Source organism: Diplodia corticola (genome assembly GCF_001883845.1).
Source record: "Diplodia corticola strain CBS 112549 chromosome Unknown scaffold83, whole genome shotgun sequence".
In the NCBI taxonomy this organism is placed as follows: domain Eukaryota; kingdom Fungi; phylum Ascomycota; class Dothideomycetes; order Botryosphaeriales; family Botryosphaeriaceae; genus Diplodia; species Diplodia corticola.
Window position 1 is genome coordinate 14,421 of NW_017971562.1, and position 26,668 is coordinate 41,088.

The following is a 26,668-nucleotide window of genomic DNA, read 5'->3' on the forward strand; positions in this document are numbered from 1 at the left end:
ATGGAAGTATTTGGGCTCCAAGCACAGCTTTGAGAGACCTATGCGGGTCTTCTACTGATATGTTTCGTAGCTTACCTCGTTGAACGCCCCCGGCTTTCACCTGCCTCAATCGGTCTCTCTCCTCCCTCCCATCTCTCGAACTCCGCAACCACCGCTGGCGTTGACGCTTCTTCCCGCACTATGCCATTGTACCTTCAAAGCGAGTATTCTGGCCGATGCGTTGTTTGCAAAGGCCGAGGAGCGCTCCTGCGACCTTACCCTTGTCATCGACATACAGGCCACCATCCATTATGGAACATCGAGCGGTTGCAACCTCAATGTAGGACCGTTGGAGTCTCCAATGGCAATCTGGAGACATCAGAAGCTACTGAACGGACTACCAGAATGAAGTGACTGGAGGAAAGCTTCGACGAGGAACAAGGTAGCCAATTTCCTTCGACACGGCCGCGGACAAAGAAGAGTAGCGGCTATATCTTACACCATAAAGAGGACAGTAACTGGAACTACAAAGGCTGACCTTCACGCCACACATAGTACGTCGTCCTCGTTCAGTCCCGCCAATTGCATACTTGAATTTCGCAAGTACCTTTGTTTCCTCATATCAAAAGAATCCGCGGCCAGATCGCTTGTATCATCTGGGTTGGAGGTAGATATCTGCACATCTGCTACCGACTTTTCGGCCTTCCGCATCGTGGAGTCCGAATCAACGAGTCGGACTGCCTTGAATGTCTTGGCTGCAACCGGCTCCACCACATGTTTCATGAATGGGCTGACATTGCTCAGAACATTGGAATCAGATTCACCGCCAGCGCGCCAATGTCATTCAGATCCGGAGTTGCATCCATTCGGCGATTGGAGCTCGTGCCTACGTACACACCGAGTCAGCACTGTCCATCTCCAAGAAACCATCGACAGAGCCCAAAGGGCAGAACACAGCAAACACCCCACATAAATTGCAACCTGATCACAAAACTCCGACATACCACATTGCCTCATCATATCATTGGCTTAACTCGTCTCCGCCCTCCGGCGTCCCCTCCACTCTCGCTATGTCGTCGATGTTCCCCCGGCCGATGTTCTCGCATCGCCCCCGCCTGCAAGGTAGACCGCGTGCCTCGACACCTGTAAAATCCACACCCTGCTACCTATCCGTGTTGCGAGGTAGCAATATCGTTAGCGGAAAGTTCGCTACGTGGTTCTCCGCGAGCTTTATTACCAATTTCGTTCCATCATTGGCGTCCGTGTATGGCCGCTGGCCGTCCATCAGGATGATGACGGCGGCGTTGAGGATGAGGGAGGCAATTGGGAGACGATGCTGGCTGACGACTCAGCCTTTGATAGAGGCCGAGAATTCGGGGTGGAGCTTGAGAAGAATAGCAGCCATGAACACGATTACAGATTTGCTACGTGGTCTAAGTAGATGCCAGCGACAGCTTAGATAACCACCAAAGTTTCTACTGGAGACAGGCTCTACCAATGTCCAGGCCCGTGGGCAATCGCGATTAATTTTATAGTAGACTTTTCGATAGCTGTAAATGCTATATTTTCATGACCCGCTATCCTTCGTCTAATCGTCTGCTATTTCTCCCCAGACGATGCAAGAAAGTTACTCCAAGGCACACGGACTAGATTCGACGTCCGACAGAGTTCCATCAGGGTAAGTATCTGTGATTGATGTCGTAGCCTTGACAAGAAAACATATGTCTGTTCGTTACAATGGGCGTTAATTATTTCGGGTTTCGCAATGATGACTTCGCAGCTGAAGTATGAGTTGGGGTTATTCTGAGGCGGCCAATATCAGTCTCTCGGGCTTGGAGCTGAGCTTTCATATTTTGAGTACGAGTTTGTATGTATAAGTCACAAATACCAGCACTCGAGGTGTTGAAGCTGGCATGATGCTCCCCATGAAAGATGAACCTAATCATTTCCGTTCTTTGCTCCTGCTAAATCTTAACGTTCATTACAGGTCGCCCGTTGATCTGGTCCCGTGAAAGAGTGTGTACAAGGCTATCGTCATGCTTTGTCTCGTCGCCATGAAAGACAGCTCCTGATCGTTGAACAAAGATCCGTCGCGAACAATACATTGTACATCACAAAGTCAGCTCCGCCCTAAAAATAGAAGCACGACACAAACTCTGCATATAACGCTCGGCGATTCTGCCCCGTCCAAACTCAAATCAGACAACCCAAACCGCAACACTCGAACCCCAAAAGGTAAAGAAAAAAAGAGCGATACCCCCCACCAACATCACCACCACCAAGTAAGTATCCCCCCACCCTCTTCCCCACGCACACCAAAAAACAGGAAAAAAAAAACCCTCATCATGTCCACCAAAACCCTCCGCCGCACCCCCAACTTCCCCGAGACCCGCAAGTCCACCCCGTCCTCCACCTCTTCCAGCTCCACCATCAAAGCGCCGTCCGCCGTCCCCGCGCCCCTCTCCGTCAACAAAGCCCAGCCGGCGTCCGCCAGCGCCGTCCGCACCACGAAGCGCCTGAACATCGAGGAGCAGATGATCCGCGCCAAGACCAAGGGCGGCATCCTCGAGGCGGCGGAGCAGGCGGCCAAGAGCTTGATCCCCCCGTCGCCGGGGCCGGCGCCCAGGGGGCCGCTGCCGGCGGTGCCGAGGAGGAGGTAGGTAGGTAAAGTGGATGCGGGAATGGATCTGGGTGGGTGGCACGCGGTTGAGGGGATGGAGCTTGGGTGAAGTGGATGTATGGGAGGTGAGAGGTGAGGTGGGTTGGAGTTGGAGTCGAGGAGGTCGGGGAAGGTAAGTGAGAGGTAAGTTAGAGAATGGATCGATCGTACTTGCATATTTGCAATTGTAAGGAAGAGAGAGGAGTGTGATGCGAAAGACTGAAAGTAGAGCCAATTGTATTATCTTGATCGACGTCTATCCTGGATGAAACGCTGTGATGGTCATGTCGCTGCTAGGTGAGTTGTCTTGTACCTCTCCACTTACAGCTGAAATGCAAAGGGAGAGACAGAGGGAGACTTTCTATGAAAGTTTGTGAGAAATTTGCGGAGAACTGAAAGTGTTCCCCATTTGGCACAGAACGACAAATCATAAAGAGTGCACAAGAAAAAAAAAAAAATAACTGCATGCAGGTCCGGGGCGGCACGTCCCGGCTTGCTGGAGAGCAATCGAAACGCCGAAGATAAGGACTGACGAGGCACCAAGCTACAGTGGTAGCTTTCACCCGTCATCTAGAAACGTACGGATGAAAAGATCCAAGGCCGAGAAGATGTGGATCATCTCCGACTGCAAGAAACCAGTATAGCGGCCCCGTTATAAGAGCCACCGGTCGGGGACTTTGCATTGCGTCAGATTTTTCGGCCCCAGCACACGGTGGAGAGTCGTGCGATCGAGGCGGTATGGTTCATGTAGAAGCAAAAGAACGGGTGACGTCGGGTAGTTATCAGGCGAGCGAGCCGGACTCGACGCGTCGCGTCCCTCGGCGCGTCGACTCGAGTTGGCCTTAACGCCCCACCTCTGCCACCTCTGTCACCTTTGCCACCTCTTCCTCCTCACCACCTCTCGCTCCAATTGCCATCCAACATTGTTTCTTCGCCGTCATGGCGGCGCCGCAGTGCCAGGCGCTGCACCTGTCCGACGAGACGCGCTGCACCGCGCCCGCCACCAACGCCAACGGCCTGTTCTGTCACTTCCACTCGCGCCAGGTCTACGGCCTCTACAAGGGCTACAAGCGCCGCAATGCCGCCCTGGACCACCTCGCCGCCCATCCGCCGCCCTTTCTCGCCGCCCAAGAAGCCGCATCGATCCCGCTCACCCGCATCAACTTCTCGTCCGTGTCGTCCGAAGACGAGCTGCGCGCCCTGCACGACCACCTCTTCGAGCGCCACGCCCTGCTCGACCGCGTCATCCGCGCCCGCAAGCTGCACCACTCGCGCTTCTACGCCCTGACCCTCGACTACGGCCACCAGCGCTACCTCGACGCCCTGGCCTCGCAGAAACACGCCGTGCTGCGCGCCCTCGAGCGCCTCGAGCGCCGCACCGCCGACGTGCTATACGAGAAGCAGAAGTGGTTCAAGTGGGTGCGCCAGCTCGAGGACGAGGAGGAGATGCAGCGCGACCAGGAGAAGAAGAAGGTCAAGCAGGAGGCCCAGCTGCTGAAGCGCCACTGGAAGGAGCTCGAGGCCCGCATGCGCGAGCTGCGCGTGCGTGAGGAGCGCCGCAGGCAGGACGAGTACCTGGACAAGGCCTGGGAGGAGCGCGCCAAGGCAGACGCCGACGACGCCGATGACGAGGACTGGGATCCCATCGAGGACTCGGTCGAGGACGAGCGCGGCAACTACATCGACCTGCTGCGTCTCTTCCTGTGGCAGGAGACGGCCCGCGACGCGCTGAAGGCCGAAGACCAGCCAGAGACAAAGCCGGCCGAGGCCGAAGCCAAGCCCGAAGCCGAGCCCGTCGAGAAGGCTGCCGATGCGCCCAAGAGCAAGGCCGCAAAGAAGCGGGCGAGGCAGAAGGCTGCCAAGGCCAACGACCCCCCGCAAGAGCTGCCCAAGCCTGGCGAGGTCCACGTCGAGAACAGAGCTGACGTGCGCCGCCGGCTCCGCGAGGGCCAGAAGATGGAGCGCGGGCCCGGCTGGAAGCTGCGTGGCACTGTCGAGAACCCTGCTGCCATCGAGGACCGCATGCCGCCCGTGCCCGACAGCGAGATTGACGTGCTGCTCTCCCAGATCACCGAGGTCAAGCAGCTCCTCTTCTGCCGCCTCGTGCTTGGCCATGCCGCCCTTCTCCCAATCGCCCTCCGCTCCAACACCATCGACGAGTTCCTTGCTGACCCCGGAGTTACCAACGTCGACCTGCGTGACCTCTGCCTCGAGATGGAACAGCCTGGATTGCAACAGCTCCGCGACGCCTGTGCCGACTTGGACCGCGGCTATGACGAAGAGGACGACAGAGAGACCGACACCAAGACAACCCGCTCACGTGGCGACCACCGTTATGCCCTGGTCCGACCCGCAATCCCGCGTATCTACCAAACCAAGCGCGAAAAGGCGCTGAAGGACGCGCGCCAGAAGACGTTCGGCGCCGAGGCAGGCACCTTTGTCGACTTTGGCGACATCGACGATCGGGGCCAGTACAACATCAGGAAAATCCGGGTCAAGGTCTGCGGCAAGTACATCTACAACTACCCGAGCGAGAAGGCCATGTCGCGCGGAGGCTGGTTGCAGTTCTCGATAATAGCGAAGGACTGTGCCCTGTTTAATGCCGTCGGCTTGTGTCGGAACTGGGACGAGTTCTTTGAGCTTAGCATCCTGGCCACCTACCAGTATTTCCCCTCCGGGAACTGGGCTGCCTGGGTCGGCGATCAGATGCGCCAACAGGTGCTTCAGCTGGTAAGCCCGTTTCCCCTTCCCCATTGACGTACACAAGCCACGATGCTAAATCCAGGCTTTTGGAAAGGGCTTTATCCCGTACTTCCAGATGGAGCTGGCTGACAGGTACACAATGCACCACCAAACCGGATCTCGCAGCCACTACGGTCGTCAGCACCAGATCATGGAGTCGCGCAACTTCATCTGCGCCTGTCTGAAGCGCAACGATCCCGTCTCACGCCGCTTCATCCAATACCTCGTCATGCAAGCCAACGCCATGGTCGCTCTGGTCCGTGATGTGAAGGACGGCAAGATCCTGGCCAAGCCGCCCGACACCGAGCTCTGGCTGGTCCGCCAAAAGTCGGGCTTGGGCCGCGCCTCTCGCAACGAGTGGAACGTGATAAAGTCAGTCGGGCCCGCCTTTTTCGAGGACATGGACAGGCAGCGCCAGTGGCACTTCAACTTCAAGGAGTACTTTGACGTCATCATCTGGGACCTCGAGCCCGGTCTTCACTTCTCCCACCTCTACAACGCCGTGCAGACGGCCCTCATCAAAGCCCACCGCTTCCGGTGCGGCCTCGATCTGTACAAGCCCTCGGAGCACATCCTGAAGACCATCACGCGCGACAAGGAGACGCAGCGCACCCGAGACATCAAGCCCGGCGAGGAGGGCAAGGTGCCAAGCATATGGTAAATCTTTCCAGCAAGCCGCATGCCAGCAGACACTGACCAGATCAACCAGGGACGACATCAACAGTGACACCAACCGAGTCAAGTTCTTCACCGACGATGCAGAAACAGCCGAGGAGCTCTCCGACGACATGCCCCGGGAGTGGAGATACAGCGAGGCGGATAGGCTCGAAGATGAGATCCTCTTCCCGTGGGAGCACAAGGCGGGCAGGCTCACAGAACTGAAGGAAAGCGGCGAAGACGGCGGAGAGAACGAAGACGAGGAGCTTCTGGCCACGCATGGAAGGATGCATGACTTTGAGAACCTTGGCCCTTCCTTGAAGCGGTTCGCATACGACCTTGACACGGACGAAGAGCTGGGCGGCGACTGCGACTCCCTCTGCGAATCCGACTGTTCGGGCATGCACGACGGCGACGAGTCGGACGTGGATTGGTACAGCGATGATTACGACTCTGAGCTTGACGACAGTGATTATGATTCTGAACTCGACGGCGAGGGTTGGGAGGATGAAGATGGGCCAGCCGACGACGATGCTGACGGCGGTAGAAACCCTATGAGCTTGACGACGACGCCTGCGAAGGACGAACTTGCAGATATTCTCGAGGGCACTTCTCCCATGAAAGCTCTGCTGGATCATCTTCAACTTGCACTCCCAGCCTCGGAGAAGGAGGAAGCGGAGAAGTTCAAAGAAGCTGCCAAAGCGTACGGTTACCCGGGTGCTTCCGACTGGGAGGAGCTGTCGAGTAACGTCCGGCAAGCCAGGCCTGCTACCCAAGCCGACTTCATGGAGATGTGTGCAGCTGTCATAGATGTGGTGATACCAGAAACCAGAGAAAAGACCGAAGAAGCTTCGGACGCTAAGGCGTTGGCGAAGAAGCCCAAGAAGGAGAAGAAGCTCACCAAGAACCAGCAGAAAGAGCAGGCCATGGAGGCATTCCGGGACGACTGGGCGATCCACATGGATCGTGAGCGCGCTGCCTGTAAGTGCCTTTCGCTGGGCCAAAGGCTGGAGTGGCTGACCCCTCGTAGGCTTCAAAGAATGCTGGCACCGGGCCGACCTCGAGCCGGGCGCCCAGGAGCGCTGGACCGAATACACGCGCCTGATGTCGGCATTCGATAAATGGGATAGCCCGGGCAGGCGGCTGCGAACAACGGCGCAGATGCTGGAGCGGGCCAGGGGTACCATAAAGCTACTCGAAGACCTAGGCATCGAAGCGAGCTGCCATCGCCGAATCAAGCGCGACATGCACCGTGCGTGGACGCTGACTTCCATGTTCTTCGGTGACGCGGCCGCCTTCTTCAACTCGGAGACGGGTTTGTCGTTCAAGAGGTCGCTGCTACTGAACCAGGAGGAGCGCGCCAAGCACCCGCCCGACGTGCGCTCGCCGCACTCGAACAAGACGCGTCCGAAGGAGCACTGGAAGGAATGGGACGGCGTGGGCAAGACCAAGGAAGGCCGCCGCAACGTCATTGAGCACTACCCGGAACACTGGAACCTGGTCGTGCGCCCGACGCTCGCCCATCTCTACCGTGAAGGCGTCATCTGCCCGTCGTATGTCCGCACCCCCAAACACCAATCCCCCACCAAAAAGACTATACTGCACAACTACCCCATTCTCATCACCGCCCCCAACAGATACTGGCCGACGGGCAACGGGCCCGCCGTCTCGCTCACCGAGCCCGACCGCCCGGGCAAGCCCGACGTCTACTTCGACTGGCGCCTCTCCATCCAGCAGATCAACCTCCCGCCGACGCTGCAGGACCCGTTCTCGCGCCCGCCGCTCCTCGACCACGCCCGAGGCTTCGCAAAAGACAACCCGGGCGCGCTCTTCACCGTCCTGCGGGTCTGGTCTGCGCCGCACTTCTTTCCGCTCATGCTCGGCCACGACAACCGCGACAACACGTCCTTCGCCGACGGCGTCGGCCGCATGTGGGAGTGGAAGTTCATCCCCAAGGACATGCCGTTCAGCGAGTGGAGCATGCACCAGAGCGCGCGCCAGCGCATCGAGCCGTACCGCGACAGCTTCTTCGGCGACAGTGTCGTGTGTCGGAAGGACATGTTCCTCGTCATGGCGAGGGACCGCAAGGAGTGCATCAGGCTGACCAGGGCGGCTGTGTGGGCGGTCAACACGAGGCCGTGGCGCCTGGAGGTGGATCCGTGGAAGAGTTGGTTTGGGGTGGGGTTGGAGTTCCTGGAAGGGTTGGAGGAAAGGTGGTGGATTTGAGGGGAGAATCGCGGTTTGATGCGGCAACTGGCCGGCTGGGAAGATTTTTTGGAGAGATGGTGATGATTTCATCTTGGTGGGGTTTTGATGTTGGATGGTTATTGGCTCCTCTTCTCGAAGTCTTGATTGAGATTCTTGGATGTCTGATATATCGCCAGCGATGTTGGATGGGACGGTCCGATCTTGTCGCTCGTTTGTATCACCACATCACTCCACTTTTCACCATTCAGATAGGTACTCGAGAAAACAAATATCTGATGGATTGAGAAAAAAAAAACCAGACATTAACTAGAATGCGAACAAAAAAAAGAGCCACCACTCCATCATCGCAACCAGCCCCTCCCGCCTCCCCCGTCTCCACCCGAGTCCAGCTCAACAGGCGGCAGCGGTGCGTCTCCCGGCACCTCATGCGGCGACCAGCACCCAGGCGCCTCGGCGACGGCGGCACCCGTGTCCTTCTGATCCTGGTCCTGACCCTGACCCCTCCCCAACTCGAGAAACGCCGCCATCGGCCAGCCTCCTCCTCCTCCACCTCCTCCGCCTCCGCCTCCGCCTCCGCCTCCGTCTCCCTCTCCTCTCAGATAGTTGCCGTCCTGACTGCCGTTTCGTGATGCTGCTCGCCGCTGCCTCACGGCTTTCAGGCCGATCCAGATGCCCAGGAAGAGGACGAGGGGTATGCCGAGGCCGAGGCTGACGCCGAGGGCGATGCGGATGATGGTTGTTGTGGAGGGGGAGGGGGAGGCGGTGGAGGAGGTTGAGGGGGATGAGGAAGAGGGGGAGGAGGAGGAGGAGGAGGGGGAAGAGGAGGAGGAGCTGGATGTGGTGGGGTTTGAGGCGGTGAGTGTGGGGGATGGGGTGATGATGGTGCTGGTTGTTCCAGCCGCCGCGGCGTTGCTCGTTGACGTGGCTGCTGTGCTGCTGGTCGGTGTGGTGGAGGAGGGCTGGGAGGTCGTGGACGGAGTGGCTGTTTGCGCGACCACGACGCTTGCAGTATTGCTGTCGTTGTCGTCGCCGTCGTCGGTGATGTTGAAGTAGTGCGATGTGAAGCCCGCCGCGCTGCCCGGGTTGATCCAGAAGAAGTAAACGGGCGAGCTGGCCGCGTCTGCGTCGTAGGTCTGGACTTTCCATTGGAACGACTTGTCGCCCTTGCTGTCACTGCCGGCTCCTGGTTTCGTGAATCGTTGTTAGTGTGTGTGGTATGGGCTTGCTGTCGTTTGCTTGGAGGCGTACTGTAGATTGTTTCGATCTGTATGCCGGAAGCGGGATCGATCTGTTGCTGGAACAGCGCGATGTAGTAGTCTTGGAGGGTGGTGGTCCATTCGATAGATTGCGTCGAACCGAGACTCCAGACTTGGTTGGCTACGAAGTTGTTCGAGGGGCCGGGCTCTGTCGGAAAGATCCAGAGGTTGTCGTCGTCGGTGGCAGCGCCAGCGCATGCCAGACTGAGTAACAAGAGGGTTAGATGAAAAGCATGCTCTGCTATCATTTTCAACGACGATAATCGAACAGAGCTTGTAGAGAGGAACTTGGCCGACCTAGTGCATACAGGGAAGAGGGGACTTATGGATGTGGTGGACACCTGTGCGGCGCGGTTCTGCAAACATGGCCCTGGAACGTCCTTTCGAGGCCATTGGGCGTCGCCATGCGAAGGATGGTAAACGCGCGATGTCGGCGGCTCTAGGCGCGCTGGAAGGAACGCGCTGGTTTTTGGTTCTGGTGATTGGGCTCGTCTACCATGTCACATGCATTCCATTGCGGCACAGTCGTCGGTACTACTGTTCCCCGGGCGGGGGAGAGGGATCTTAGGCAGCAGGTCGAGACAAATGAGGTAGGGTATCTGCAGGCAAACAAGCACAAGTGGAGCCCTACCATTGCATTGGGCGTCGGTTGTTCGTGCCGCGCCTATCTCCGCTCTCCCATTGGACGCGACAACCCACACGCTGTGCGGCGCGGTTGTTATGCACGGAGCAGAGCTTCAGCCTTCTTATTTCGCTCAAGTCCCGGATGGTCCCTGTTGGCGCGCTTCACTTCTTTAAATCGACCGACTACGCCGCACTGCAACCTCCACGACAACATGGCCTTGCACTTGTCTCACGTACGCAGCGCGTTGATCGGGGCCAGCGGCCTGGCCTTGCTCGCGCTTTTCCTGCTGTACAACTACAACGGCGGCAATGCCTCGTCGAATTTGCACCTCTCAGAGCGTCCTGTTGGCGTACCCGGCTCGAATATTCTCAACCATGCATCAAATCGAACGCTTGGTGTAAGTGAGCGCAGGCAATATGTCGCGCTGCAACTGACATGCCGCCAGTTCCAAAAGATATTCGTCATCAACCTTCCGTCCCGAACCGACTATCGGGACTCTATGGCGCTAGCTGCTGCACTGTCGGACTTGCAGATCGAGTTCGTTGATGGCGTCACCGATGTTGACGAGAAAACGCTACCGCCCGATGCCAAGAAGGTGAATCTCAACAGTGGAAGTCTGTACGCTTGGAGGGCCCATTTAAGTGCCGCCAGAATGTGAGCGCGATACCTCCATTGACATCACGGCACGCATGCACTGACCTCTGCATCAGGATCGTCGAGCAAAACCTCACTTCGGCATTGATCCTCGAAGGCGACGTCGACTGGGACATTCGCATCAAACAGCAGATGCAAGACTTTGCCAGAGCCTCGCAACTGCTCGTCCAGCCCCTCCACGGCACGACCGACCGGTTCCTCGACCCCACCCACCCCACGCCGCAAGCGGGCCAGTCTCCACAGGACTTCGAAGTCGGCGACACGGCGGCAACCGCCCAGCCCACGACCTCCCCATACGGCGACATCGACCGCTGGGACATGCTCTGGCTGGGCCACTGCGGTACGCGCTTTCCGCGTCTTAGCGACAGCAACGCACCGCTCGGCCGAGCCATCATCCGCGACGACGAGACGGTGCCGGAGAAGCAGCACATACACATGCAGTTCGGCAACGACGAGCTGGTCCAGCAGTACCCGGCCCACACGCGCGCCGTCTCCCGCGCGAGGATGAACACGTGCACGCTCGGGTACGCCCTCTCTCAGCCGGGAGCCCGCCGGCTGCTGTACGAGCTGGGCATCCGCAAGATGACGGGCACCATGGACATGATGTTCCGCTCGCTGTGCGACGGCGTCGACGGCCGGCCCATCAGTACCTGTTTTACTGTCCAGCCGCAGCTGTTTCAGCACCATCGCCCCGTCGGCGAGAAGGCGTCGTTTAGTGATATCTCGGATCATGGGACCGAGTTCAATGACCGCGCCTTCACGAGGAACATCAGGTGGAGTACGAAGCTGAATTTTCCGAAACTGGTGTATGGAGAAACGGATTATATTGATCTGTTCAAGGATGGGGAGAGTAGCCCGGACCTGGGTTTTTGATACCGGTGTGCTGGATGCCCTTTCTTTCGGTTCTTGGCGTTAATAGAAAAGATTCTTTGTTAAACAATATTAAGCCCATTAGCCAGCACTGGAAACAGTGCGGCGTCATACCTTTTCTAGTTCGACAAAGACAAACTTTAACTTTTTACTGGGATAGGAAAGAAACGCGTCCAACGCCGTGTTCAAGATGCTTCGTATACCATGGTTGGTCGACAACACTTGAAATTCTCGTCCGAGCTATGATGTAGAAGACAGTTACAGTTGTAGGCATGTGTTGAAGATTCTCCAGTTGTATACAGATCTCCTGTCTCGCGGCTTGGGTTGAGCACCGTTGCCAGCCGATCGCGGAGCGAGTTTCTCGGCAAAACACATCTTCAGCTGGACATTACGAATGATAATTACCGCTTCTGGGGCTGGCGCCGCTGTTGAGAACTGGCTGCGGGGGTATGATCGGGAGAGGGTCGAGGGCGCGGTGGGGGAGGCGGCGAGACAGTGGCGGGTGCAGGTGTGGGGGGATGAGGGGGAGACGAGGGGGTGGCTGGAGGGGTTAATGGCGGGGGTGTGGGACCGCGAGTGGGAGGGGAGGACGATGGGGTATTATGGGGGGGCGGGGAAGATTGAGGGGTGGGAGCGGGATGGGGAGAGGGTGAGGTTTTTTTGATGAGCAGGTGAGGAAGTGGAAGGAGGGGCGGGCTGGTACTGCGGCGGGGCTTTGAGCAACGGAGTTTGTGGCGGGTGGGCGGGGGATGCGTTTTTCATGTAGGATGGAATGCGTTTGGTTTTCGTAAGAGATCAATATTTTGTTCCTTCCAAATTCTATGCTGATGCGAAGAGTAAATATGCTCGATAACGAATCATGCAAGGGGATATAAACAGCCAGCGCATGCCCCCTCGATCTATCCTCCAAAACTCCGGCCAGATGCATCCGTTTAACCGTCAACGCTTCACGCCGAAGCCTCGTCGCTCTTCGGCGGCCACTTCTGCCTCCGCTCGGCCCGCACGTACAGGTTGACGGGGCGGATGAGCTGGAACATGGGATCGTACTCGACGGCATCGTCGCCGACCTTGGAGAAGTGGTAGCGGTAGACGAGCTTGGGCAGGAAGATGCGGACCTCCTGCAAGGCGAAGTTGAAGCCGATGCAGCCGCGGGGGCCGGTGGCGAAGGGCAGATATGCGCCCTTGTGGCGCGACTTGACGGCGTCGGTGTCCCAGCGGTCCGGGTCGAATTTGGCGGGGTTGTCCCACAGCTTGGGGTTGTTGTGGATATGGTGCAGGGCGGGCACGACGACGGCGCCCTGGGGGATCTTGTAGCCGCCGGGCAGAACCAGGTCGACCTTGGCGGTGCGGGCGGGCTGGAAGGACGGGTTGTGGCGGCGCTGCATCTCCTTGATGTAGTTGACCAGGAAGGGGAGGCGGTCGACCGTGTCGGCGTCCCACTGCGTGTCCTCGTCGATGCCGGCGTCGACCAGCTCCTGCAGCAGGCGGTCCTGCATGCCCGGGTAGGCGACGAGGCCGTAGAGCAGCCATGAGAGCAGCGACGAGGTTGTGGTGAAGCCGGCGCCGGTGGCGACGACGAGGGCGCCGGTGAGGTTCTTCTTGGGCAGACGCTCGCCCTTTGCGTCGACGGCACGGATGGCGTAGTCGATGACGCAGCTGGCCTTGAGCGCGGCCTCCTGCAGCTCGAGGTCTTCGGTGCCGCCGGCGGCGCACTGGGCGATGACTTCGTCCAGCATGAGCTCCATCTCGTGGCGCAGGGTGCGCAGGCGCTTGGGGTCGCCAAAGGGCAGCGCGGCGTACCAGTCGCCCATGGAGGTGACCTTCTTGTTGAGCTCCAGGGTCTCGGCGATGCACAGGACCATGCGGTGGATGGGGGCGTCGACGGCGTCGAAGTGGCCAAAGTCCATGCCCAGCACCAGCTTGCCGACGGCCTCGGAGCCCAGCTTCAGCATGTGCTGGTAGACGTTCCAGGCCTCGCCGCTGCGGTCCAGCTCGTCGAAGACGGCAAAGGCCTTCTCGACGGTGCGCTGCATGGTGGGTGCGTAGTGGCGCACGGCCTTGGGGCCGAAGGCGGGCGGCAGGAACTTGTGGGCGACGCGCCAGTCGTCGGTGTCGGTGTCGCCCAGGAAGATGCCGGCCGTGGGCTGCTTGATGCCGTACAGCGGGTGCTCCTTGGTGATCAGCTTGGTGAAGAAGTCGGACTCGGAGAAGACGATGGAGGCGAGCTCGGGGTCGTTGGTGTGGAAGGTGGTGCGGCCCATGTTGGTCGTCTTGAAGACGGGCCCGAAGTGGTCGAACAGGCGCTGGTGGTTGCCCAGGTGGTCGGGGAAGATCTCGTAGTAGTTGCCCACGAACGGTAGGCCCTTGGGCGCCGGCACCTCGCGCACCTTTTTGCCGTCGATGGCCACGGCGATGGGGCCCGGCGTGTCGACAATCTCGGACGGGGTGGCGAGACTGTGGCCCTCGGGCGCGAGGAAGTCGATGCCTGGGCCACGACGCTGTCAGAATGCACCGCGGGTGTGGGCGCGGGGAAACTCACCGGACGGGTCGACAACGGCGAACTGGCCGGCAACCGTGTGTCGGAAGCTGTCGAGGTTTTCCTGCACATCGACGTCGACGTCGATGGCGGTGGAGGCGTCTTCGCCCCACAGGTAGAACGAGTTGGACATGGCGGCGTTGGTGCAAATGGAGCTTGAACGAGCGAGACGGCTGGGCTGCCGAGGCTCGCAGTGCACTTATACGCCGGGGGTATGACGGAGGGGGGGCGGCCGGCACACGGCATGGCGAGGGGAGCGGGAGCGGGCGACGAATATCGGACGGGTGCAGTGCAGTCGGCCGAGCACTGGCGCTTGCGGGTGCTCTGGAGTGCAAGATTGCACTTTGCTGGATTGCGGGCGGCCAATGTGCGCTGGCCTATTCGGCTGATGAAGATGATGAGTGAACCGAGAGTGAACCGATAGTGAACCGACCACGGCTCGGCCCGCCAGCCAGCTTCTGGAAGCAAAAGCTTGGATGCCGCCTGCCGCAGCCAATCATGCGCCACATTTTATCTCTGTTACGTCCGTATGCGGCACACGCGTCCGCGGACGAGCCCCTTCGGCCGACCCGGGCCTGAAGATGCTGGACGGCGACCATGCTTTTTAATTGTCGAGGCATGCTAGTGCACCGAGATGGCAAAAACCCCTGTTGCGCCCGGCTGTCTATCCCTTGGGACGGCGAGAGAAAAGGCTTCGACATCCTCAGTGCCGGCAACGAGTGTCCGCACCCTTCAGCCTGCTCCTTTTCCGTCGTGACTCGAGACCATGGTGTCCGCCGCAGCAAGAACCGAGCCCGGGGCTCAGTGGAAGCCCAACGTCGAGGTGCCCGTCTACTCGCTGAAAGAGGTGGCCGCCCACTCCAAGAAGAACGACCTGTGGATCGTCGTCCACGGCAAGAGTAAGCCCCAACCCAGCCCCCTTCACACAAGAGCCGTCGCTGAGACAGCCGCTGCAGTCTACGACGTCACCAGCTACCTGCTGGACCACCCCGGCGGCGCCGAGGCCATCGAGGAGGTTGCCGGCACCGACTGCACCGCCGCCTTCGAGGACGTCGGCCACTCGGAGGATGCCCGCGAGCTCCTGCAGCCCCTGCTCGTCGGCGTGCTGAGCGACGACGAGGCCGCCGCCAACAAGCCCAAGAAGGCGGTGCGCGTCATCAGCCGTGCCCCCGCCGCGGCCCCCGTGAGCCCCGGCTCGTCGCACAACACCTCCCTCTACCTCGGCGCCCTCGCCCTCACCGCGCTGGCCGTCGCCGGGACCCGCACCGTCGACCACCCGCTGCTCCGCCGCCTGCCTTCCCTGCCGCGCCCCAGCCTGCCCGCCGCCGGGCCCAACGACTTCTGGACCGGCGTGCTGCTGACGAGCGCCGCCTTCGCCGTCGCCGGCGCCTACTCGTTCCAGCGCGCATCCAGGGCCTTCACCATCACCACCGGCTTCGGCCGCTACCCCGCGCGCTTCAAGGTGCCCTCGACCACGCCGACCCGCCAAGTCACCGGCTTCCTCGAGGCCCAGACGTACAAGAAGCTCCCCCTCGTCCGCATCGACCAGCTCTCGCCCAACACGGTCCGCTACGTCTTCTCGCTGCCCTCGCCCACCGCCGTGCTCGGCCTCCCCATCGGCCAGCACGTCACCATCCGCGGCACCCTCGCCGACGGCACCGTCGTCGCCCGCAGCTACACCCCGACCAGCAACAACAGCGACCCGGGCCGGCTCGAGCTCGTCGTCAAGCTCTACCCGGACGGCCAGCTGACGGGGCGCTACCTGGCCGGCCTCTCCGTCGGCGACGCGGTCGAGTTCCGCGGGCCCAAGGGCGCCATGCGCTACCGCCGCGGCTGGGCCTCGCGCATCGGCATGGTCGCCGGCGGCACCGGCATCACCCCCATGTACCAGCTCATCCGCGCCATCTGCGAGGACCCCCGCGACCTGACCGCCGTCAGCCTCGTCTACGCCAACCGCGCCGAGGAGGACATATTGCTGCGCGACGAGCTCGACCGCTTCGCCCGCTTGTATCCCGCAAACTTCGCCGTGCATTACATGCTCGACCGCCCCCCGGACGCGGGCTGGGCCGGCGGCAGGGGCTTCGTCACCCGCGACGTCATGGCCGACCGCCTGCCGCCGCCTGCCCCCGACGCAAAGGTCTTGCTGTGCGGCCCGCCGGGCATGGTCAAGGCGTCCAAGGCGAGCTTGAAGGATCTGGGCTTCCAGGTCCCCGGGACTGTGTGCAAGATGAGCGATCAAGTCTTTACTTTCTAAGTTGGCAGGACTGTGGAGAGGGCATTGTTTGATCTGTCGAGGACTTTGTTGATCTGCATCGGGCGGCGTATATAGTTGCTTTTTATTCCCGTTGGCGTAGGTGCCTGGGCTTTCGGACGATAGATTTAGGTTTACAGCGGCGACGATCATGCCGCGGATAGAGATGCTAGAATACCACAAGACTTCCGAACATCTGCTTGCATGAGGTGATTTCTTCTAGTACATACAAACCTGGACCGTGCAACCTCAGTCATGAACTGGAACGACCGGACATGGCCTTGCTTGTGGATCAACATACGGAGCACTTGGGCCGAGATACTCGCGAGATAATTCCGCCATCCCATTCGAGCGCGTACGCGGAAGATCCCATCAGGAGAAGGTAGAGCAACAATAGGATGGAGAAAGGCATGCAGAGGTGCGGTGGGCGTCGGAGGTATTTCGTATGACTTGAGGCAAGCCAAGGTTCCCTATGCTGACTCCCTAAAGCTTAGCAGATGACGCGCACGTGGCGGATCGGCGCCACACGGGGAATAAATACCGCCGCACTGGGTGCGTCCCTGGAGCATCTGGTCCCACACCTCGTCCGAGACTTCCACAATGCGGTCCGAACGTCGCTCTCGACCTGTCGGCCGTCCTGCCGCCGACGCGTCGGAGCAGTCGAGTACACAACTCTCTCGGCCGGAGCCAGTGTTGTGATCAAGATGAACGTCATCCCCAGCCCGTATATATCCCCCGGCCGTGGGCGACGTCAGTACGGACATACCCCAGCTCTTTTCGCAGGCTGAACTTTCCCCTTGTCACGCCATGTCGAGTTCCTGGACTCCGCCCACAAACCACACCACAAGACCCGTCGCCATCCTTGGCGGAGGTGTCCTTGGCCGCCGTATTGGTAGGTTGACGTTGCACCACGGTGGTATCGCCTTCGACTAACAGCTTCCAGCCTGTTGCTGGGCGTCGGCCGGCTACACGGTCCACATCCGAGACCCGAGTCGGCAGCAACGCGAGGCCGCAGTCAAGTTCGTCGAGGAAAACGTGTCGACCTACGCCCAAAACTTTAGCGGCTGCAAGAATGTCGGGTCCGCCGTCGGGTTCGACTCGCTCACCGACACGGTCGCCAACGCGTGGATCGTCTTCGAAGCGGTGCCGGAGAGGCTCTCCATCAAGATCGACACCTTCGCCGAGCTCGAGGCCCACGCGCCGCCCGACGCCCTCCTCTGCTCCAACTCGTCGTCGTACAAGTCCAGCGAGATGCTCGACAAGGTGTCGGATGCCACCAAGAGGCGCATACTCAACACGCATTACATGATGCCTCCCAAGAACATGGTCGTGGAGCTCATGACCGACGGCCACACGGATCCCGCCATCTTCCCTTTCCTGGTCGAGAGGCACCGGGAGGCGGGGCTCAAGCCGTACGTGGCGAGGAAGGAGTCGACGGGCTTCATCTTCAACCGGGTGTGGGCGGCCATCAAGCGCGAGTTCCTGATGATAATGGACGAGGGCGTGTCGGTGCCGCAGGAGCTGGACGAGGTGTGGGTGGAAATGTTCGGCCCCAAGACGGTGCCCTGCGACATGATGGACCGTGAGTGCACTCTCCATCCTCCTCCCAAGCTCTTTCCCTAACCGCCGCACTCACAGAGGTCGGCCTGGACACGGTCGCCTTCATCGAGCAACACTACATCAAAGAGCGGGGCCTGCCGTCGTCGCACCTGGAATACCTGCAGGAGCACTACGTGTCAAAGGGCAAGCTGGGCCGCAAGAGCAGCAAGGGCGGCTTCTACACCACCACCACCACCCCGACCACCACCCCCTCCGAACCCACCATCCTCGTCCTCGACACCGGCCTCTCCCAGCCCCTCGCCGGCGCCACCACCGTCGCCGCCGTCGCCAACCGCGGCCGCATCCTCTCCATCCAGCCCACCAGCTCCGCCTCCGGGTCCCCCGCCAGCACCGCTACCGCCACCGCCACCCCGCTCCTCGACTCCCTCGCCCTCCCCGACGGCATCGTCCTCGACCACGCCACCAACCGCATCATCTGGACGCACATGGGCGTCCCCTCCTCGCCCTCCGACGGCGCCGTCCTCGCCGCCAGCCTCGACGACCCCACCGGCAGCGTCCACGCCCTCGTCCCGCCCGGCGCCGGCATCCACACCCCCAAACAACTCGCCCTCGACCCCGTCCACCGCAAGCTCTACATCGCCGACCGCGAAGGCATGCGCGTCCACCGCTGCAACGCCGCCGACGGCAGCGGCCTCGAGACCGTCGTCGATGCCTCCACCGCCGGCGATGACGATGACGAAGAAGGACAGCAGCAGCAGCACACGCGCTGGTGCGTCGGCGTCGCGGTGGCGCCCGCGCTCGGCCGCTTCTTTTGGACGCAAAAGGGCCCAGCGAAGGGGGGGAAGGGGCGCGTCTTCAGCGCTGCGATGGCGGAGCCGCTCGCGACGAAGACGTGTTTGGTGGAGGGGTTGCCGGAGCCGATTGATTTGGTGGTGGTTGAGGACGAGGCAGAGGGGGGTCGGGCACTGTGGTGGACGGATCGCGGGGAGGTGCCGTTTGGGAATACTTTGAATCGGATGGCGTTGGATGGGGAGGGGAAGCCCGTTGGTGGTGATGGGAAGGGCGTGGGGGGTGGGAGGGTGCATGAGGTGGTTGCGCAGAACTTTGATGAGGCGATTGGGTTGGAGAGGGATGCGCGGAACGGGTGTTGGTATGTTGCGGATCTGGGCGGCACGGTGTGGAGGGTGAGGGAGGATGGCGCTAAGGAGGTCGTGTATCAGGATAAGAATTGCGCTTTTACTGGGCTGGCGCTGACTTACTAGAGGGGGTGGGTGGTGGAGAGGAGGAGGAGGTGGTGGTTCTGTTCGCGAGTCGGGTAGACGACAATTAAGTTTGCACTAACATCTTAATAAGACGTCAACCATGTTTAAGCGTCAAGCAGCCTTTGTTCTGCGAAGATGCCGCGGGCCTTCGGTTAGGCGGGTCGTCTGCCGCTGATCAAGCTTGATTATAACCATGATCCTTCGACGGGGCTGATCTGGTGTTTCACTACGCGACCGACCTTCGGAGAATCACGACATTCGCGGAATTCCAGCGAATCCAGCGTTTCCGAGTCAAGCTACATACAGCCTTCAATTTGTTTCGATTTTCAGAAGCACTACTACTACGGACGTACTTCGCGTCGTTGGGACGGCCCCTATTTTGGTACAACACTGCGTTAGCCACGGCAAACACTCGCCGCTACTCGTGCAACGGGTCGACCGGCATCGAGAACTTGCAGCGCGCCACGGCTATTTGTGGAGAGAAAGCTGCGGTGCCCCTGGCGGCAATCTATCTCCGGCTGACGGTTGCCCCATGATCCTCATGAAGCCATCGGCTCGGCTACCATCCCCAGTATTTTGGCCTAGACCGGAACCCGCCAAGCCCAATACGAACTCCACGGCGGCTGCTCCCGATCCAGACATGGCCGCCGCGCCCTCTCTCTCCCAGCGCTTGCACGGCCACCATCTTTCTGGCCTCTCGTCTATTTCGCCGTAAGCGATGAGGCCGTGCAGTGTCTCGCCCATCACAGAAACACGACGAAGGGAGGTTTCAGGAACCACCGCCAAGAGCCATCACAAGTCAAGACGGCGTGGTCAACCAGTGAAGCCCCTGGGCTCCGTCAGCTATAAGATCCCAAGCCCGTAGTCTATGGCTTCTCGATTATATCCATATCCCAACAACCATTCACTCTTTCCAAACAACCACATTCTTTATCACAACCACCAAGATGCGTGCCTCCACCGCCATCGCTCTCCTTCCCTCCCTGGCCATCGCGGCCCCCACCGCCGCCTCCCAGTTCAGCAAGAGGCTGGACACCTGGGGCGGCGCCGTCTCGCTCGGCCCCACCAAGTCGACCATCATCAACGCCGTCACCACCCTGATCCCCGGCCGTGCCCCGCCGAACCAGGTCGGCCAGCTCTTCCTGTGGCCCGGCATGAGCAACGGCACCGGCCACCTGGTGCAGACGACGCTCGAGGACTACGACAGCAACGCCTGGTGCGGCGCCACCGACGGCCAGTGGTGCATCCGCGCCTCTCTCTTCGGCAGCTTCGGCCAGCTGGACGGCCCCGCCTCGGCCATCGACGGCGACACCAAGGTGCGCATCGAGTACAACTTGATGGCCGACGGAACCACCTGGGAGCAGTGAGTCACAAACGCCTTCAGTCAGAACCAACAGCTACTGATGCCAAACCGCAGGGTCGTCACCGACGCCGACTCGGGCAAGAACCTCACCTACTTCCAGTACGACTCGGGCCCATACATGAGGGGCTACGGCACCGGTACCGAGTGCCAGAGCGACTGCACCGGCACCATCGACGAGCAAAAGTACCTCAACACCGTCATCACCCTCGCTGACGCCGACACCACTTTCGGCAGCACCGTCGGCTCGTCTCAGGGCGCTCAGTACTCGGAGCTGAAGCAGACCGAGGGTGGCAAGATCTGGACCATTGACACCATCACCATCCCCGCCATGCAGTAGGGGACCAGCCCCGAACCATCTTGTTTCAAAAGTAAACATTCAGTGCAGTGCATTGAATAACTGTAAATAAAGTCTTAACATGTATATGATATTTTTCGTACTCCTGCTCGAAGATGATGTGATCAGCTGCCAGTAACAAGTAGGCTCTCTCTAAGGGCAAATTTTAGCCATGGACGCGTCAGTACTCAGTAGCGATAGGGCCATCTTCCGCCCATGTGGTAGGTTGCTCCATATCATCTATCATCCGTGCCGTCGCAGGGTGGTTCCGCAACAGAACGGGAATGGATTTCCCCCATCGTCTACAAGTAAATTGAAATCGCAAAGCCTTGATAAACCGGGAACTGTATCTCTAGGAAGTCTAAAGCGGGCATGTGGCAAGGGTTTTACATCGGAGATCACAAAGAGGAGCAATGCACTGTTCATTATCACAGCGGAGCAAGGATTGGAAACCATGGCCTGAATTGCCCACCAATCTATCTATGTGAAGGGTCGAGTCAATTTATGGGATCTACAGGATGACGCTTTTCTAATGTAAGTCTCAGTCTCCCTCCCCCATGGCCGTGTAAGATCCAACCGGAATGAAAGCAAAGTCGAACCGCCTTAGAAGCAGATGAAGAAGACAACACTGGCAAGCAGCAAACCACCCGTCAAATGGCTGAGCAGAGCGCCTGATCGCGTCGCAGCTGCAGCTCCCTTCTTCACCCCAGCCGGTTCCTTGGCGGTCGTGTCGTTTAGCTTGGTTTGACCGTCGGAACTCGCATTGGCCGGAGTAGAGGAGTCGTTGATCCAGTTAAGGATGTCGATCGCCAGGGACAGGAACTTGGTCCCCTCGGTGAAAGCATAGCACCGCTTATCAGGCATGAGGTATGCACCATCGGTCCAGTTGCTGTGAAGCTGAGAGTCCCTGGTCATGTTGGGAAACGTCGTGGCGTCGACTTCAACGCCAATGCGTGCCCGGTCGGTGCCACGCACCATGAGAGGGTACATGTCGGTGAAGTTGCCCGTGACCCACGACTCTTCCTTCTGGTAGCCGAAGGTGTCATTGCAAGCGGTGTCGTACTCGCTGCTCGGATAAACGTTGGTGGTGAGATCGATGTAGGGAAGACCAAGGTCGATGGCCGCCTCTGCCGCGATGCCGGCTGGAATGGAGCCCAGAACAACGTCGATGTGCACGCGGGTGCCAACTGTGATGGTCGAGTTGCCGTCCTCCGTCTGGTTGGAGCGCGACCAGAAGACGCTTGAGGAGGACTGGGCCGGATCGGGTGGCACATAAGTAAATGCACTGATGTTGTTGAAGTCCAGGTGGATGACGTGGTCACCAAACGTGGCCCAAGCTGCATTGTAGCCGACCGTGAGCGGATCCGTAAAGTTCCAGTCGATGACAAACTCTGGATGAATGACGATACCGGCCTTGCCAAATCCTGGGATGTGGATGCCGGCGGCGGGCGATGCGCCGCTCCCCTGGTTAGCAACCGCAGCGTAGAGCATCGAACCCGAATCATTGCCTTGAACACGGAACTTCAGTTCGTTGGTAAAGTCGTGAAGCGAAATGTCGAGGAAGCCCAGCTGAAGGTTACCGTCAGACATGGACCACCCTCCCTGCTTGATGTCAATCGAGCCCTTCATAGAGCAGTCATCGCACTCGACCGAGATGAGCTTGGTGGGATCGTAGCCCGGACTGTTAGGATAATTGAGGTGCTGGTCGAACATTTCGGCGGCAAAACTGTATGAGAAAGTCTCAGGCAGGTCCGTAGCGGTAGGAAGTCCACTGGTATCGGGACGTGTGGAGGTGGGCGCCGGAGAGTGAAAGCTCATGTCCGTCCCGCTATCCTTGGGCTTCGTCGCCTTACCGACCGGTTTGGCAAAGGCCTTGGAATCGGTCGGTGCGGGGAGGCTCGTAATAGCCGAGAAGCTATCGAAGCTTGTGGAGTGACCGAGATTGGTAAAGCTGGGCTCAGTAGCGTTGCGGGACATGACGGACGTCAAGTGCTCGAGAGGCTTGTCGTGAGCGGAACCGGTAATGGTAGCTGGGGTAGAGTCGTGGATTGAAGACGATTTCATATCTGTGGGGTCAGTGTCAGTGCAAAGCTTTCACTTCAAGATTCCAAACGTACCGCTGCCATGGATGTCGATGTCATGGGAAGCGGACGGGACTCCGCTAGTAGCTTGAAGCTGAGCCAAAGTGCCATCGCTGCGAGTGACGAGGTTGGATGCGTGGACAGAATCCATGAAGCATGCCAGGATGAGCAGGCCCGCGAAAAGCGGCGCAAGGTGGTGCAAGATCTTCATCGTAAGAGTGGATTCGATCGTCAAGGTTGAGTAGTGCAATAAGATTGAATCAAGTGCAGAGTTGGAGGAGTGTTGGGGAGGAAGAGGCAGATGGAGGTGGTCGGCGTATAAAAGGCTCGACCTGACCGTCATATTCTTAGCTAACACCCTTTGGGAAATGCAAGCGAAAGCTCACCCTTCTGCAGCTGTGCAGGTCTGCGAAATTTCCTGTTCCAGACGAGGCTGAATTTCCCGCCCCTCGTTGGGTAGCCACTGTGGCCCGGGGAATCCACAAGAGTAACCCGGGCGACGAGAAAAACATCACTCACGCCTACGACTAGGCATGCCCTTTGTAGCACCCTGTAGACTAAATGCTAGAGAGGCTTTCCACGACGCAGGAACACAACCCCACAGTCGACCGACCTATATCCCAGAGGCCGTTGTCTACCGGTCCAGATGCGAGCGACCGATCACTTCATGTCTATCCATTTCAACCGACCAACCCGAACCCCATAGTTCGTACGCTGGGCATGGTTCTCATGGCCTGAGAAGTGCTTGTATGCACATACAATTGATGCTCAGCCAGGCGGCGACACGTTTGGCGGAATCCAAGCGACCAATCAGAACCCCCGCACGCCGCAAGCACCCGGAGAGACTGTCGCAGCCCCAAACAGAATTTGTTGATATGAAGCACCGCCGTCTTCTAGAATCGAAAACGGTGAAGTTGTCGAGTATTCGTCAAGGCTTGGCCTTGATCGCCCGGACATGCACGTCGTTACAGGACATGGTCTTCGTTGAGCTTCCTCGCGGCAACTTCGAAAAGAACACGAAGCTACCCGACACTACAGGTCCGGTAAGGCAGAAAGTGCCAGAGCTGATCTACGAGAGGGGCCTCAACATCCTGGCCGTGCTTCGCGAGATGGAGAAACTGGAGTTCTGCTACGCGAAGATTGCTCCGAGCTGCAAAGCAGGTGTGGATGAACGAATCATGGGTATACAGCACTGGCTATCCACGTGAGGGTCTGGACTTCCATGGGTCTATGTACTCGATGAGGCGGCTAACAAGGACTAGAAAGTAAGGTTTGGATTGCCCGAGTATGAGATGGTGATGGCTCGGGGCGGCCATGCATTCATCATGACGTCACGATGCGGTGTTGATGTACGGGAGCGCCGCAAAAACACACTTTAACCCTTCCACCATCCTCTATCATCGCGACGTGCTAAACATCTTCTGTCGCTCTTGCCGGTACTTCGTCAAGATGAGGCATTCCAACCTCGTGCTCGACCCCTCGCAACCACTGCCTCCAACAAGAGATTCTGCAGCTGGTGCATCCGTACCGAAGTCTCTCCCTCCTCCGAATGAGGTCAAGGTAGCTCCACTTGGTGTTGGAGGCGAGAACGCAGCCATATACTTCGTCGGCACCGCCACCACAATTCTGGAATGGGAAGGCATCCGAATCATGACGGACCCCAACTTCCTGCACGCCGGCGACCACGTCCATCTGGGACCCGGCGTTCAAGGCACCCGGCAGACGAATCCAGCGATTGAACTGTCCCAGCTGCCCCGCATCGATGCAGTCCTGCTGTCGCACTACCATGCCGACCACTTTGACCAGGACGTCGAAGCCTCTCTGCGCCGTTCGCTGCCTATAGTCACCACGCCGCATGCAAAACGCCACCTGACCACCAAGCCTGCGAGTGAAAGCTTCACCCACGTCTTCGATCTGGACTTCTTCGACTCCATGTTCCTCGACGTCAAACGCCCTGCTGAACAAGGCCGCGTGCCCGCCATCAAGGTCACCGGCATGCCGGGGAAGCATGTCCCTCCTGGCCCTGCGGGGGCATTGAAGGCCGTCAACGAACTGCTTCAGGCGGTGCCGCCCACCAACGGCTGGATGCTCGACATCGGATACAGAAACACTGTCGAGGATGAAGCGTCATTCCAATGCGGATACCGGCAAGTTGGTATGCTCGGCGGATTGCCGCATTTGCTGATCTCCACGTAGCATCTACATCTCAGGCGACACCCTCTTGGTAGACGAACTCGAAGAAATTCCGGAGCGGTACAGGGATCAGAATATTGATCTGATGCTCATTCATTTGGGCGGCACTACGATCCCGGGGCCAAAGATGCCGCTGTTGATGGTAACCATGGACGCGAACCAAGGCATTGAGCTCATGCGATTGATCAACCCTGATATGACCATCCCCATCCACTACGAGTACGTGTCTGCGTTTTCATTTTCTTGCTGCTTCCTACTGACTGATTTTGTAGCGACTACGACGTTTTTCTCTCGCCTCTTTCCGACTTCAAGAAAGCTGTTGATGAAGCTGGTTTGAGCAACAAAGTGACGTATCTGGATCGAAAGGACCAGTTCAAATTCCTTGTAAAGCATCAGTTGTGACAAATCCAACCGACTATACTATTCTGTGCCTGTCCGGGCTGTCATGTAATGACATTATGTACACATACAGGACTTCTCCCTCTGCAACCCTATGTTCTATCGCTGCCCCACCGCTTTTGCCATGCCCATTTGTTCCGAGGACCGGGACTCCCATTTCTCAGGTGTCGTCGAGAGACTCAAACTATTTACAGATACGCCGACTTTTTCTCTTGAAGGACTTCATACAGAAAGACGGCCATGGTTTTCGAGGGATCGAATGCGTTTTAATTGAATTTGCAATCAACCAATGACTGCAGACCGGCGGACACTTTAACGTAGGAGAGGCTATGAGTACCAGCTGAACGACAACGGGGATCGAGTCAGTCCGTAGCAGGTACATATCTTTGAAATTAGCCGAGGGGTCGATCAAGCTATTCCAAGCGCTGTAACGGAGATGCTTAGGCGATAAAGCCCGGCGCTGGACGCCTGAGCTTTGCCTCTTTCTATGACGTCAAATTTCAGGCCAAGTGGGGCTGATCCGGTGGGATGGCAGGTGTTTTGCTTTAGAAATGCTGAGCCTCGGCACTGTAGGAAGCTTTGCGCCGACATATGAGCTACACTCATACGTACTGTGGAAACAAAGCATGCCTGGAAGTTCATGTGTATTCGATCTGATCAACAATGTTAGAGTTCTATCTTTTTCCGATCGTGTGCTGGCTGCCCCATCTAGATCGTTTCGCTGTGACACTCGCTTGCAGGGGTCTAGCCTATAGGGTCAACTGATCCGGAATATGACGGACGGATGTGCAACAACACAACCACTTCTGTTCGCCAAGGGAAAAAACGGCCCGCAAAAGACGGAAGATGGAAGATGGCGCTCAAACAGGGATTGAAGCCAGGAGCTGTGGTTTCTGTAGCTACTATCAAGCGGCTAGGAACGCTAGGGCTGTCGCCAAAACCCACGTCGACGAGGTTTCTCTTTCCGTTTTTGCTATAGTCTTGCCGTGTGTTCATCCAATCTGGGCAACATGATTTGGGATCTAGACAGACGGAAAAT

The 26,668-nt window shown here is 58.8% G+C and overlaps 11 protein-coding genes across 11 annotated transcripts; 8 read left to right on the forward strand and 3 right to left on the reverse strand.

The window, feature by feature from the left end:
- Positions 1-2,324: 2,324 nt before the first annotated feature.
- BKCO1_830005 (uncharacterized protein) lies at positions 2,325-2,639 on the forward strand (the record flags this gene model as incomplete). The annotated part of the gene is made up of 1 exon (XM_020279535.1): positions 2,325-2,639. The coding sequence occupies one exon, from the start codon at positions 2,325-2,327 to the stop codon at positions 2,637-2,639; it is 315 nt and encodes a 104-aa protein (XP_020125605.1).
- Positions 2,640-3,577: 938 nt separating this feature from the next.
- BKCO1_830006 (mfs allantoate protein) lies at positions 3,578-8,263 on the forward strand (the record flags this gene model as incomplete). Its single annotated transcript, XM_020279536.1, has 4 exons — positions 3,578-5,368; positions 5,424-6,037; positions 6,090-7,018; positions 7,068-8,263. 4 exons carry the CDS (start codon positions 3,578-3,580, stop codon positions 8,261-8,263), a joined length of 4,530 nt encoding a protein of 1,509 aa, XP_020125608.1.
- A 323-nt stretch (positions 8,264-8,586) lies between these two features.
- BKCO1_830007 (uncharacterized protein) lies at positions 8,587-9,749 on the reverse strand (the record flags this gene model as incomplete). Its single annotated transcript, XM_020279537.1, has 2 exons — positions 8,587-9,428; positions 9,494-9,749. 2 exons carry the CDS (start codon positions 9,747-9,749, stop codon positions 8,587-8,589), a joined length of 1,098 nt encoding a protein of 365 aa, XP_020125607.1.
- Positions 9,750-10,337: 588 nt separating this feature from the next.
- BKCO1_830008 (glycosyltransferase family 25 protein) lies at positions 10,338-11,653 on the forward strand (the record flags this gene model as incomplete). Its single annotated transcript, XM_020279538.1, has 3 exons — positions 10,338-10,523; positions 10,572-10,780; positions 10,837-11,653. 3 exons carry the CDS (start codon positions 10,338-10,340, stop codon positions 11,651-11,653), a joined length of 1,212 nt encoding a protein of 403 aa, XP_020125601.1.
- Positions 11,654-12,597: 944 nt separating this feature from the next.
- On the reverse strand, positions 12,598-14,319 carry BKCO1_830009 (cytochrome p450; the record flags this gene model as incomplete). The annotated part of the gene is made up of 2 exons (XM_020279539.1): positions 12,598-14,135; positions 14,190-14,319. 2 exons carry the CDS (start codon positions 14,317-14,319, stop codon positions 12,598-12,600), a joined length of 1,668 nt encoding a protein of 555 aa, XP_020125600.1.
- A 633-nt stretch (positions 14,320-14,952) lies between these two features.
- Positions 14,953-16,440, forward strand: BKCO1_8300010 (cytochrome b5; the record flags this gene model as incomplete). Its single annotated transcript, XM_020279503.1, has 2 exons — positions 14,953-15,085; positions 15,143-16,440. 2 exons carry the CDS (start codon positions 14,953-14,955, stop codon positions 16,438-16,440), a joined length of 1,431 nt encoding a protein of 476 aa, XP_020125621.1.
- An 804-nt stretch (positions 16,441-17,244) lies between these two features.
- On the forward strand, positions 17,245-19,259 carry BKCO1_8300011 (3-hydroxyacyl-dehydrogenase; the record flags this gene model as incomplete). Its single annotated transcript, XM_020279504.1, has 3 exons — positions 17,245-17,329; positions 17,381-18,019; positions 18,076-19,259. 3 exons carry the CDS (start codon positions 17,245-17,247, stop codon positions 19,257-19,259), a joined length of 1,908 nt encoding a protein of 635 aa, XP_020125620.1.
- A 947-nt stretch (positions 19,260-20,206) lies between these two features.
- Positions 20,207-20,959, forward strand: BKCO1_8300012 (uncharacterized protein; the record flags this gene model as incomplete). The annotated part of the gene is made up of 2 exons (XM_020279505.1): positions 20,207-20,622; positions 20,677-20,959. 2 exons carry the CDS (start codon positions 20,207-20,209, stop codon positions 20,957-20,959), a joined length of 699 nt encoding a protein of 232 aa, XP_020125623.1.
- A 600-nt stretch (positions 20,960-21,559) lies between these two features.
- On the reverse strand, positions 21,560-23,248 carry BKCO1_8300013 (histone-lysine n-methyltransferase 2e; the record flags this gene model as incomplete). The annotated part of the gene is made up of 2 exons (XM_020279506.1): positions 21,560-23,022; positions 23,074-23,248. The coding sequence occupies 2 exons, from the start codon at positions 23,246-23,248 to the stop codon at positions 21,560-21,562; spliced, it is 1,638 nt and encodes a 545-aa protein (XP_020125622.1).
- Positions 23,249-23,912: 664 nt separating this feature from the next.
- BKCO1_8300014 (uncharacterized protein) lies at positions 23,913-24,245 on the forward strand (the record flags this gene model as incomplete). The annotated part of the gene is made up of 1 exon (XM_020279507.1): positions 23,913-24,245. The coding sequence occupies one exon, from the start codon at positions 23,913-23,915 to the stop codon at positions 24,243-24,245; it is 333 nt and encodes a 110-aa protein (XP_020125626.1).
- A 241-nt stretch (positions 24,246-24,486) lies between these two features.
- BKCO1_8300015 (metallo-hydrolase oxidoreductase) lies at positions 24,487-25,632 on the forward strand (the record flags this gene model as incomplete). The annotated part of the gene is made up of 3 exons (XM_020279508.1): positions 24,487-25,163; positions 25,234-25,449; positions 25,503-25,632. 3 exons carry the CDS (start codon positions 24,487-24,489, stop codon positions 25,630-25,632), a joined length of 1,023 nt encoding a protein of 340 aa, XP_020125625.1.
- Between the last annotated feature and the right edge of the window lie 1,036 nt (positions 25,633-26,668).